General features: G+C 44.5%; 1 protein-coding gene across 6 annotated transcripts in view; it reads right to left on the reverse strand.

Annotated features, from left to right (window-relative positions):
* TMEM63C (transmembrane protein 63C) overlaps positions 1-12,163 on the reverse strand; it is a 70,053-nt gene that overhangs the window by 19,639 nt on the left and 38,251 nt on the right. For 4 of the 6 annotated variants that reach the window (XM_053378606.1, XM_053378614.1, XM_053378597.1 and 1 more), the window contains 6 exons: positions 6,228-6,307; positions 4,841-4,873; positions 2,325-2,412; positions 1,222-1,259; positions 772-914; positions 446-497 (listed from right to left, as the gene is read on the reverse strand). In XM_053378606.1, coding sequence (XP_053234581.1) covers positions 446-497; positions 772-914; positions 1,222-1,259; positions 2,325-2,412; positions 4,841-4,873; positions 6,228-6,307 — 434 coding nt within the window. The remainder of the gene's footprint in view (positions 1-445; positions 498-771; positions 915-1,221; positions 1,260-2,324; positions 2,413-4,840; positions 4,874-6,227; positions 6,308-12,163) is intronic. The other 2 variants (XM_053378628.1, XM_053378637.1) reach the window with 1 other exon arrangement.

Consider the following 12,163-nt stretch of genomic DNA (forward strand, 5'->3'; position numbering starts at 1 on the left):
AAATGATACACCCACTGTTTCATTCAGAATCCCCCCCCCCGTTTTCCTCCTCTAAAAACGATGTGTGTATTATGGTCAAGTGTGTGTTATAGAGCGAAAAATACGGTACCTTCCTGCCACAGCAGTACCTATTTATCTACTTGCACTGATATGCTTTTGAACTGCTAGGTTGGCAGATGCTGGGACAGAGCAATGGGAGCTCACCCCGTCGCGTGGATTCAAACTGCCGACCTTACAATTGGCAAGCCCAAAAGGCTCAGTGGTTTAGACCACAGCAGCCACCTTACCACATGCATACACACACAGGGATTATAATGTCAAGAAAAATGGATCCAGGACATGATGATGAAGGACTCTTGATGTGTAAATGGTCCTCATTTGTTCCCAACGGTCATCACTACAAGCAGCAAAAACAACAGAACTCTGAGGAAAATAAATCACGTACTCTTTGGGGACATTCGCAATTGTGGTTCGGCCAAAATTAGCTGGATGCTTCCCTGGGAGATAGAGAGACAGAGAGAGAGATATGAGTTGTCACAGACACCAGAGGGCACGGTCACAAGAGATGCCTTTAAAAAAATCCCCTCGTTTCCACAGCCATGCCTCCAACATTATGCAAACAGCAGCATTTGGGGGCTCAGTACAAGGATGGTGACAAGGGTCCCTCAGGCCTGGGGTCCGAATGCAGCTCTGTCGCCACACACCACTAATTACATTGTGGGAGAGCAACTGGAGGGGCTTCTGTGCCCTGCCCTGGCGCAGTCTACGTACCCAAGAGATCCCCAGAGAAGTTGACAGGGAGGACCACAGCCACTGAGAGCACGCAGATGATCAGAAGCAGCACCAAGACGTGCCGCTGGAAGGAGAGGTAGGTGGTGGCATCGATTCCACACTTGCTTTGGATTTCCTCATCCCTTAAGAGAGAGAGAGAGAGAGATATGAAGGCATGTCAGCACAGAGCCACAAAATCCCATCTGTTTCCCCTCCTTTCCTTTCTTGAGAGAAAGAAAACATCAAAACAACAGAGATCATCACATTCTCAGGTCCAATGCAAAATGGACGACTAAGCAGTGGCTTTACAACCATGTTTGATAGGGATTCGTGTCCGCACATCTAGCGGAATAAAATGGCTGACGAAAAACAATGGTGTTAGGATTTAATTACATAAAAAGTTGGAATAAGACATGTAATAGTCATCACCCAAAAGTAGCATGTACTCACTTCATCTGGTAGACTGACAGGAGCCAGGAACAGAATCCCTAGAATGGAAGTTGGAGAAACAGAATGAGCTAGTTGACTGATATCAATTAGGCAAGAACCGCTGATCTATTGATGTTCCTACCAATCTCCAAAAATTAGGGCTATGTCTGCATTTGCAACTGTGTTGGAATTATATGGTGCAGATTAATGTAACTGAGCATGATCCTAGATAAACATTAAGAGAAAGAACACACAAGTAAGTGCCCTTTGCTTTCCCTGTGCATTTTCACAGAAAAACCCAGTACAGTACTAGTCACTGTCAAAGGCAGTAGACTTGGAGAGATGGACCATTTGTCTGATGCAGCTTGGCTCTTAATAAATAAATAAATAATTAGTATTATTTGTTTTTTATATCCCACCCATCTGGCTGGGTTTCCCCAGTCACTCTGGACGGTTCTCAACAGAATATTAAAAACACGATAAAACATCAAAAATTAAAGCTTCCCTAAACAGGGCTGCCTTCAGATGTCTTCTAAAAGTCAGATGGTTTATTTCATTGACATCTGGTGGCAGGGCATTCCACAGGGCGGGGCCACTACCGAGAAGGCCTTCTGCCTGGTCCCTGTAACCTCACTTCTCACAGTGAGGGAATCGCCAGAAGGCCCTCGGCGCTGGACCTCAGTGTCCGGGCAGAACGATGGGGGTGGAGACGCTCCTTCAGGTATACAGGACCGAGGCCGTTTAGGGCTTTAAAGGTCAGCACCAACACTTTGAATTGTGCTCAGAAATGTACTGGGAGCCAATGTTTCACTGTTACGTTCCAGATAAGAACAATGTAATCCGATGAACAGTTTTTCAGAAAATGGCAGGATTAGAAATAGTGAAAGCAATTCATGAAGATCATTAGGCTACCAAGCATCACCTCCTATTTGTCTGCCTTATGATGAATAATATCATAGCGTAATTGGCGGGTTTCCAGAAAAGCACTATTCACTCTGAAAACATTAGTCATCTCTACTCCCCCCACCCTTTCTTGAATGTCTGGTTGACCCAATTTACATACAGTGACAGAAGCTCCTTTCAGCAGAATGAGGCTCCATCCTAATTTCCCCACTTAAGCTTACCACATCTTTGTTGTCAGCGTCCAGTGGGCTGGTCTCTGATGGGGATTTCTCCTTTTCACTTTGCTCTCCATAGAAGAGCGATGTGAGGCTTCATGTATCCAGCAAGAGAGACAGAAAGAAAGAGCATGTGGTTGGGAGAAGCACAGGGGGAGCAAAGAAGAAGAGAAGAGAGGAGGTCAGTATGGATGAGAGTTGGGGAAGAAGAAAAAGGAAAGAGGAGAAAGAAAAACATTATTCTGATCAGACCAACTGTTAAGTGTCTTCACCCCACAACCCAGGAAAGCAGAGAGGACCGCAAGAGGAAGGGTGAGAGAGAAAGACAAAGTGGGCATTTTTAAGCTGCACCAACAGCACTCCATTATTATGTTAAAGCTCAAGAAAGCCACTAGGGATCAAGTGTCTCCTCTTCTCCAATGAATGAAGCAGTTTCAGTTTCACAAGTATTGTTGTGTACTGACTTGAAGGGGCAGGAGGCTCCCTGACAGCCAATAGCAGCAACATCTTAAATGAAATGCACTGTGGCTGTACATATCCACATATGCCACATACTCTTGACTGCATGGAATCAGTCAATTAAACTATCAGAACATGTTCCATTGCCCCAACCCTGCTTGCTCCTAGCAAAAGAGCCTCCTAAGTTCAAAGTGTGTGGGGCAAGGGAGAGGTCTGTGTAGGTGGAACAGAAAAAATGTGTTTGTATGAGTTTGGGGTTTTGCAAAAGCCATGGATTTCTTTAGCTGTCAGACCACCAACTCGATCCTTTTGACAATATTTGATAAATATTTGACAATATTTATCACACCAATGTACCAGGCCCTTTTTGAGCAGCTAGAAGCTCAGGGCTATCGGAGACCCTCTTGGTGCAAAGCAGATGTTCTATGCCCTTCAATTCTCCATCACCTGAATTCAGCCTGGATTCTGCTACCACAGGGAGACCAACCATTTTCCTCCATTTCTTTTTCACTATTAGAGGTTATAGTGGTTATGGATGGCTGCACAGTTCCTGCCTCTGCTCCAGGAAAGTGACATCATTGAATCTGTTACATCATCACAGATACGACCTCACTAATCCAGCACAGAGCCAATGTTTCCAGTACTGGGATGAGGAAAGAAAATTCCCTGTGAAAAGGAAATTGGGCAAGGGCAGAAGTTTGTGGGGGATAAAGCAGGACTTTGCTTCCTCCTGCTGCTGCTGCTGCTGCTGGTCAACCTACTGAGCACTCTAAATGAACACATATAACCAGCATGGCACTGAGCTCTGCTCAGTGACTTTCCTGGCAAACCAGAATGGTGGGGGTTCTTTAAGACTGTGAATTTTGACTCCCATCCACTTCCAATATGCACTTTGCAAGTTGGCTGGGATCCATATCAACAGCCACTCTTTCCCAGGACTGCGGTTGGAGATCCAAAGTTCATGGGGGGAAATCTGATTTGAATAAAAACTTACCACAGCTTCTTTGCTATTACTATCTAGGAAAGGAGCACTATAAAGGGAAGGGATAAATGACACCCAGAGCCAAATCAAACTACCAGTGGAAAGTGACAGACCCTTTAGAAGAAGATGCAGCAGAAATAATCTCAAGTGACATTAGAACAGGAATCCTGGATCAGAATTTCAACAATGGTTATTTCAGAGCTGTGGTGTCTGAAATAAGGGATGCCCACTGTATACAATGGAAGTGTGTCATTTTAGAATGGAGGATAGCACTTGAAATCAACTAAAATCAGGAACCACGTTAGTGTGATATTGTAAAAAACAAATTTGAAAGTGTCAGGTGTTGACTTTGACCGTTTCCCGTGCCCCACACGTGTAAACGGACCAGAAGTAATTCCCCCCCCTCCTGATTGGGAACTAAAACCATAACCAAACAATCCCACCATCACCAGATAGCCAACATCCCAGAGAGTAAGGATCAGGAGAACTTTCTAGAAGAGCGTGACCAGAAGCTATTCCATGCCATTTGAGTATAATCCCTACAGGGAATGTCTTGTGAAGGAAAGGAAAGCTACTGCAAGGTGAAGATTAGGTGGGTCCATTTCAGTTTTCTATTTTTTTTAAAAAAACCACTAGGTTGGCGTGAGGCTTAGTCCTACTCAAAACTCACTGAAACATAAAATTACTGAAGTCAATGGGTTTACTCTGAGTAGGAATAAGTCCTAATCCAGCTCAATGAAGGAAGGGCAAACTAATCTGATTTGAAACACATTTCTTGGAATTCTCTTTCACCTGTGTAGGTTCATTTGTACAAGAAAAATAAGATCCCCACTGCCTCCAATGGATTTTTTAAAAGGTTCCCTCAAGGATAGGGAGCCCCAAGTACAGGCAGGGAAACACAACATTGTTCCTTTTCACTGTGAGAAATTCAGGTGAGAAAGTGAGGTAATTTTGGGAAAGTCGTCTGCCCCTTGTGGGGGCTGGACCAAGCTCTCCTTTAAAAGAAGTGGGGATTCCTTTCTTTCACAAGAATTCCTATCTTCCCAATGTTTCAGTCCCATTGTCACCATCATTTCATTACTCATAGGAGTTCCATGTGCTTGGAGGAAAACGGCTGATTAAAAAAAAGGGGGGAGGGGTGGTAGGAGAGAAATCAGAACAATAATTAGATCCAATAATAATAAACAACAACAACCGCTACTACTTCGGATTCACACAGTACTTCTAAACTGCTTCAAGCAACGTTATCAAAGGCGATAGGCAAGAGTTCTAAAACACAATGGAGGTAGCTTTTGTTTATTCTGCTCAACAAACATAAAATGTCAAAGCACTGCACTTAACACAAGAAAATACAGATAACAAAAATACTATGTCTATCCACCATATTTTTCGCTCTATAAGACGCACTCCCCCCCCCCTAAAAAGTAAGGGGAAATGTGTGTGCGTCTTATGGAGCGAATGCAGGCTACGTGGCTATCCCAGAAGCCAGAACAGTGAGAGGGATCGCTGTGCAGCGCTCCCTCTTGCTGTTCTAGCTTCTGGCTTAGCCCCTCTGTCCCTTCCCCCACCTCTCGGAAAAGCCCCCAAGAGCTGAGCCGAGCGTGGCTTTTCCCCGAGGAGGGAGAAGGGCAGCCCGTTGGGGGAAAACCTGCAAGCGCCGCACACATGCTCCTCGCAGCTCGTGAAAGGGAGCGCTGAGCAGAGCCTGGGATGCATACAGGCTCAGCTCAGCGCTCCCTTTAAAGAATATTTTTTTTCTTGCATCCCCCCTCTAAAAACTAGGTGCAGCATATGGTCAGGTGCGTCTTATGGAGCAAAAAATTCGGTATCTATCTATCTATCTATCTATCTATCTATCTATCTATCTATCATCATCTATCTCAACTGGCTGCATTCAACAAACCTGGTGCACAAGTAGAAGCCAGGACAAGGGTTTCTGCTAGTGCAACAGGGCTTTCTCCTCTCCCCTCTCCTCTCCTCACACCTCCCCCAAATCCACCCTGGAGGGTAGGCAGAACCACACTCCCCTCAAACAGTGAGCAGGGAGAAGGAAGGGGAGACCATTTCTGGCAAGCAGAAATGTTTGCGCTGACAGAACTATCAAAATAGTGTGTTGCTGAATTCCTCCTGCTGTGCTGCATTCTGAGGTTTCTGCCGTCAGAGCAGTGAACACATGCTCATGTGCACTAGAAAACTTTGTTTCCTTGGTAAGAAAGCTGACTTGATCCGGGTTCTATGCATGTTGTACAGCAGGCACCGGAGGGACCCCTTCAATCATTCTTACACTCCCTCAGCCATGCAGATTCTAGGACATCTTTGCCCACTGGGATCCCATCTTGGGGCTGCTGCTGGTCGCTGCCCTTGTTGCCAGCCCAGCAGCACCAGTCAACCTTTCCTGGGGTTCTTATTTTGGGTAACAGACTGCCCTCCTATTGTTCTCCATCCTTTTAGGAAAGCTGAATTCTTACCTGTCATTGTCCATAAGCAAGGCCAGGCGCCCATAGTCCCAAGCTGCCTTCCGAAGGCAGGAGAAGACCAGCAGGAGGAACTGGAGGAGAAGACAGAAAAGCAACAGCTTAGGGGACCCTCTTCATGGGACTGAGAGGAGCCCACCCTTAAGAAGTGTCCTTCCCCTTTATGGCCTCACATCGTGACAGAAGCCTGGTTTTCTTTCTTTTTTAAAAAAATAATATTTATTAAGTTTCCAATTTTTTAAACAAAACAAACAAACAAAGCAAACAAAAACATTAAACAAAAGCATAAAATTCATAAACCATACTTTTAAATAACAAATTTCTCAGACCTCCTCATACTTCTCCTTCTTGTATCCCAATTAAGATTATTTGTTCAGCAAATCCTTCATTTAAAGCATTACAGCTTGTAACATTACCTTATTTTTCAAACCCTTTCCCCCCCCATCTATGTTCTTATATATCATTGCAGCTAGAAACCTCTCAATTTCAATCCAACACCATCTAACTTTCTTAAATTTTACAATATTTCTGTAAATAGTCCTTAAATTTTTTCCAATCTTCTTCAGCCGACTCTTCTCCCTGGTCACGGATTCTGCTCGTCAATTCTGCCAGTCCCATACAGTCGATCAATTTCATCTGCCATTCTTCCAGAGTGGGTAGATCTTGCGTCTTCCAATACTTTGCAATGAGTATCCTTGCTGCTGTTGTAACGGAAGCCTGGTTTTCTTTTTTAACCTATAAAGCCTTAAATGGCTCAGGATTACAATACTTCAGGGATAGCCTCTCCTCATATGAACCAACCCAGCAACCATCATCTGAGGCCCTTCTTCATGTGCCTCCTCTATGAAAGGTCCAGAAAGTGGCAACACAAGAACAGGTCTTGGTGGCTCTCCCCAGGAAGGCTCACCTGGTTCCTTCATTACATATCTTTAGGCACCAGACAAAACCAGGCCTTTGGTGTTTAACTATATGTGGCTTTTTAGAAAAGGGTAATAACAACAACAACAACAACAACAATAATAATAATAATAAAATACAGCAATGCACCAAACATTAAAAGCTTCCCTAAACAGGGCTGCCTTCAGATGTCGTCTAAAAGTCTGGTTGTTGTTGTTCTCTTTGACATCTGGTGGGAGGGTGTTCCACAGGGCGGGTGCCACTACCGAGAAGGCCTTCTGCCTGGTTCCCTGTAACTTGGCTTCTTGCAGTGAGGGAACCACCAGAAGGCCCTCGGCGCTGGACCTCAGTGTCCGGGTAGATGTGAGATGTTTTAAACATATTTCTTTTTCGTCTTGTTTTTAATGTATCTATGTGCAGTTGTTTTTTGTAAGTCGCTTTGGGTTGCCGCAAGATAAAGCAACCAAGAAATTCAATAAATAATAATAATAATAATAATAAACCTTGTATGCAGTCATCCACATAGCATCAAAACAAACTTGGAAAATCTTTTCCATTACAAATTCAGCTCACATCCATAGGGCATACTCCAGCCTTAAGTGTTAAGATAATTTCTCAATAGTCGCTGCTATGACTGAGACTGAGGGGAGGTTACTGTACTATTTTTAATAAACGATATAAATCGAGACCCTACAGAGTTAAACCCATTTTTCTTTGTGATTCCTCTTATCACCTCCAATGGCGAGTTAAGTGTTCCATAAGTGCTATATTCTACACATATTAGGTCCATGTTTCTGTGGTGGAAGGGGGTGGTCCCCACCACCATTTGTCTTGCTGAACACTTCTGCTTTCACACATTTTGGTATTTTGTTAAAGGGCAGCACAGGTTGTTAGCTAAACAAAAAATCATGCCCAAACCTGCATTTGCTGAGATACTGTGAAAGTGAGATGGGAGAATGAATGGCTAGGAAGGAAGAGGGAGTGTTTAACCTTTATCATGCCTGCTGGTCTTCCCTTGCAAAGCACACAAACACTCAAGCCAATTTTCCCTTTTAAGTTGACTCCTGGACTTGGAAAAGGCGAAAAATATGGAGGAGGGACTAAACATTTCCTACCCAACTTGCAGTTTCCCCAGCAAGTCTCCCACCACCACACAACGTTAGTGGTATAAGGCTAATTTGGGGCTGGGGGTTCTGTTTTATGTTGTAACATGCAGCTCCACCCTAGGCTTTATCAGGAAGAAGCAACCTTCTTTAGAAGCAGAGTAACATGAACTGTGTACAGCAGTGTCATCAATTATCAAGCGTTATTCTTGTTACGAAAAAGGAGCAATGCAGAAGCCAGCCCCAGGTGGCTGGAATGGTAAACAGGAAACTGATGTTATTGGAATGTACCGTGGGAACAAGAGACAGTGCTCTGAGCACCGGATATTAGCTCAGAGTGGCACATGACCCTGTACTGGAAGTACATGGGAGGAGTTATTCTCTCTCTGCAGTTGGAATCAGAGTGTACAGACATGTTTTCTCTGTACTGGTGAAAGACAGGAATAAAGACATGTAAATATATTTCTGTCTGTCTCTTTCCCCCTCCCTGGGAGAGGAGGGGGAGGAATGGTGTGTTCTTCTTTCACGTTGGGAAGAATCGCCGAGGGAGACCTCCCTTGATCCTGCCGGGAGTTGCTGGCAGGGGAGGTCAATAAGGATTCAAGCCGGGCACCTGGAGGGTGGCCAAATTCCTCTGGACTAAGAGCTGGGACTGGCTCTGGTGGCTTGCAATCCGACAATTCTACATACAGCAGCACTGATAACATGGCAAACTCAGGATGGAGAAACATCTGCATATGACTTTTTAAGGTAAGCTAACATCAGTGTGGAACATTTTTAGTGTGTTCTCTTCTAACCGCTTCCCTTTTTGGAAACAAGACAGCGATTTGTATTTTTGGAAACAAGAACAAAAGAAGAGCCTGCTGGATCAGGCAAACAGCCCATCAAGTCCAGCATCCTGTTCTCACAGTGGCCAACCAGATGCCTGTGGGAAACCAGGGAGGAGAACAAGATAACAACAGCTACTGTTTCCAGAAAGTGGTAGTCAGAGGCATATTGACTCTGACAATGGAGGCAAATTATAAAAAGGTAAAGAGGTAAACAACCCCTGGAGGGTTAAGTCCAGTCAAAGGCGACTATGGGGTTGTGGCGCTCATCTCACTTTCAGACAGAGGGAACTGGTGTTTGTCCATAGCAGCTTTCCAGGTCATGTGGCCAGCACGACTAAACCGCTTCTGGCGTGATGGAACACCGTGATGGAAACCAGAGCACATAGAAACACCGTTTACCTTCCGGCCGCAGGTAGTGGAGGGGAGGAGCCAAGATGGCGCTGAGGCAAGTCACGCTCTCCGGCGCTCACTTTTATTCTTTTAAAACCTTATCTTAATTGCCCTCTGGATGCCAATTTCTAACAAACGGAAAACATTTTAAAGACTCTGAGCACTTTATAATTCCTGTTGGCTCTGCGAGCTTGTCTTCAGCTTGTCCCAGCCTGCTCCCTCCCTCCTTATCAGCTGCCCGGTCAAGGTTACCAGAGAGGAGAGAACGCTGCTGCCTGAACTGAGAGCAGAGAGAGAAGAGGTCTAAAGACAGAACTGTGAACTGCTTACCCGACCAACGGTGCCTGGAGAAGGAGGGTAAGGAGAGACACGACTGTGAGCCCTGCTTTGAGACTGGCCCATAGACACCCAGCTCTGCTGAACACAGACAAAGATAAAGCTTGGAGATTCGGGGGTTAATTGAACTGACTGACCCCCACCCAGCTGGGGGGCTGTGTGAACTAGCTGGGGACAGCATTCCTGCTTCGCAGCTGAAGAGGAAGTGCAGTAGCTGGAAAGACTCTTCATTTTAACAAACTGTTCTGAGGAGACCAGCATTTATACTCTCAGAGACTCCTGGTGAAGGCATCCTGAGTTTTTTACAGGAAGTTTTTAATCTACACAATAATTCTACAACAGTGTATCGGATAGGACCCTCTGGAGGTTTGGAATACCGGCTACAGCAAGATATCGCTCTGTGCCCTGCCTTATGTGGTAGGCCTCTGAAAGACTGTTTAGAAGGAATCAGTGAACCAGCCCACAGAAAGTTTCCCTTCTTGGGCTCTTGGATATCCTTCGTTCAGTATAGGGCGGTGGGAGATGGCCTCTAAAGACTAAGCTAGGGCCCGAAATACAAGGTTATCATAGCTGTACATGCGCTATAGCCAAACTCCACTATTATCCTTTTCCAGCTGCACATAAATTGCCTAAATAAGGCAATTTTAATTTTAATGTAGTTTTTAGCCGTTTTACTACTGCTGTCCCTTTGGCAGCATTGTTTTATTATTATACTCTGACTAGGTTGCAGCATCTGTGAAACAGCACTGGTCGCATGATTGAGGTGAAAACTACAGGCTTAGGACAATCGGCAAGATCTAAAAGCAGAGAACGCAAAATAGAGAAATATACTGAGGCTGTTGATGAGTACATCAGGAAGCTGCTGCAGAGAGCAGGTGGGAATATAGATTGATACCCCCACTTGCCCCCCAATTTAAGGCAGTCGCACCTGGGGTAAACTGCCCTCTCTCTATATCAAGACAACTTTTACCATGGTTTTTACTAGAAGAACATATAAGGAGTTGGGTATACTGCCTGACTCGGCAATCAGCCCCCCGGGCCCTGGTAAAAGACAAAGCAAAATCACAAATTACTTTCCTAAGATGGAGGAGGGTAAGAGTCCACAAAAAGAGTTAATTCTTGATGAAGTAATACCCCCCTCTCTTACTGTTCTTGATTGGACGTCTCATTTTAAAGAGATATATCAAGATACTGGAAATATTAACTCCCCATGCAGCCTAGCGCAAGAACTAGCTTTAGCCGAGGAACTTCAGGAGGGAAATACCTCTATCACTAAGGAACAGCTGCCCACGGAAGAAATTACATCAACCCATCAAAACCAGATACCTATTCCAAAATACTCTCAAACGGAATTGAGTGACGGCCGCCCTTTGGATTATTCCTTAGCAATAAGTACTGATCTAGCCAACATAAAAAATTATCTAACAATAACGAATGGGCTACTGCTGACGTTAGTAGAAAACTTCATACCTCAATTAAAAGAGATGAAATTAAATGATAAGCCCCAAGAACATAAAACAGTTGAGCTAGTGGGGACGAACAAACCAGTAATAAATAAGAATTTGCAAAGACATAACTCAAGGGCAAAAGTGAAGAAAAGTAAAAATATCAAAACAACAAGGAAAGCCAAGTATACCTGCAGTAATCGAAGCATACATTGGCAGAAATTGTTTAAACTTCTTCCCTCGGCCCCAAATAAATCGACCACACGGGGCAGCAAAAAGAAGGGTAAAAAGAGAGAAACAAAGATAGTTACACAGCAACCGGCTAAGGAGGACTCGCCAAGGCTGACTCCAGTAGCAAGTGAGAAGGCAGAAGTAACAGTTCAGTCCTTGGATAACCAACTATTTAACAAACCTGATGCTGTGGAAGTAGAGGCCTCTACCTATGAAGGCAATAAAACACTTAGCAAATCGAACAGCGGGGAGGAGGAAGTGTTCAGTAGAGATGATACCCCCCTTCAGACCTGGCAAGCCTCCAGTCAGGAAAGAGATTGGAATTTGATCCTAAATCCCCACAAATTGGTACTCACGAACTTCCCGAAGCCTAAGGGCTTCCTCACAGGGAAACAGCGAATAATGAACTTTGTATCTAGCCTAAATGACATACTGCCAGGAATGGTTAAATCTAATGATATCATCTCGGTGGAATATCTACATTATGATGGTCACTCAGTGAGAGCACTGACCACTTTTAGGGATCAGAACCTGGCCAAGTTTATTTTTAGGTCAAGACCTGCCTTTTCAAAAGCACGGATAACAATACTTAGGCTCTTTGAAAATAAGGCTCCTTTGAGCCCCCTTTTGAGAACTAAGCAGGCAAATCTTAGAAAGGGGAAACAACTCTCAAAATTCTGGCCTGACAAACAGAATCC

This window comes from Podarcis raffonei, chromosome 1 (assembly GCF_027172205.1).
Source record: "Podarcis raffonei isolate rPodRaf1 chromosome 1, rPodRaf1.pri, whole genome shotgun sequence".
NCBI lineage: Eukaryota > Metazoa > Chordata > Lepidosauria > Squamata > Lacertidae > Podarcis > Podarcis raffonei.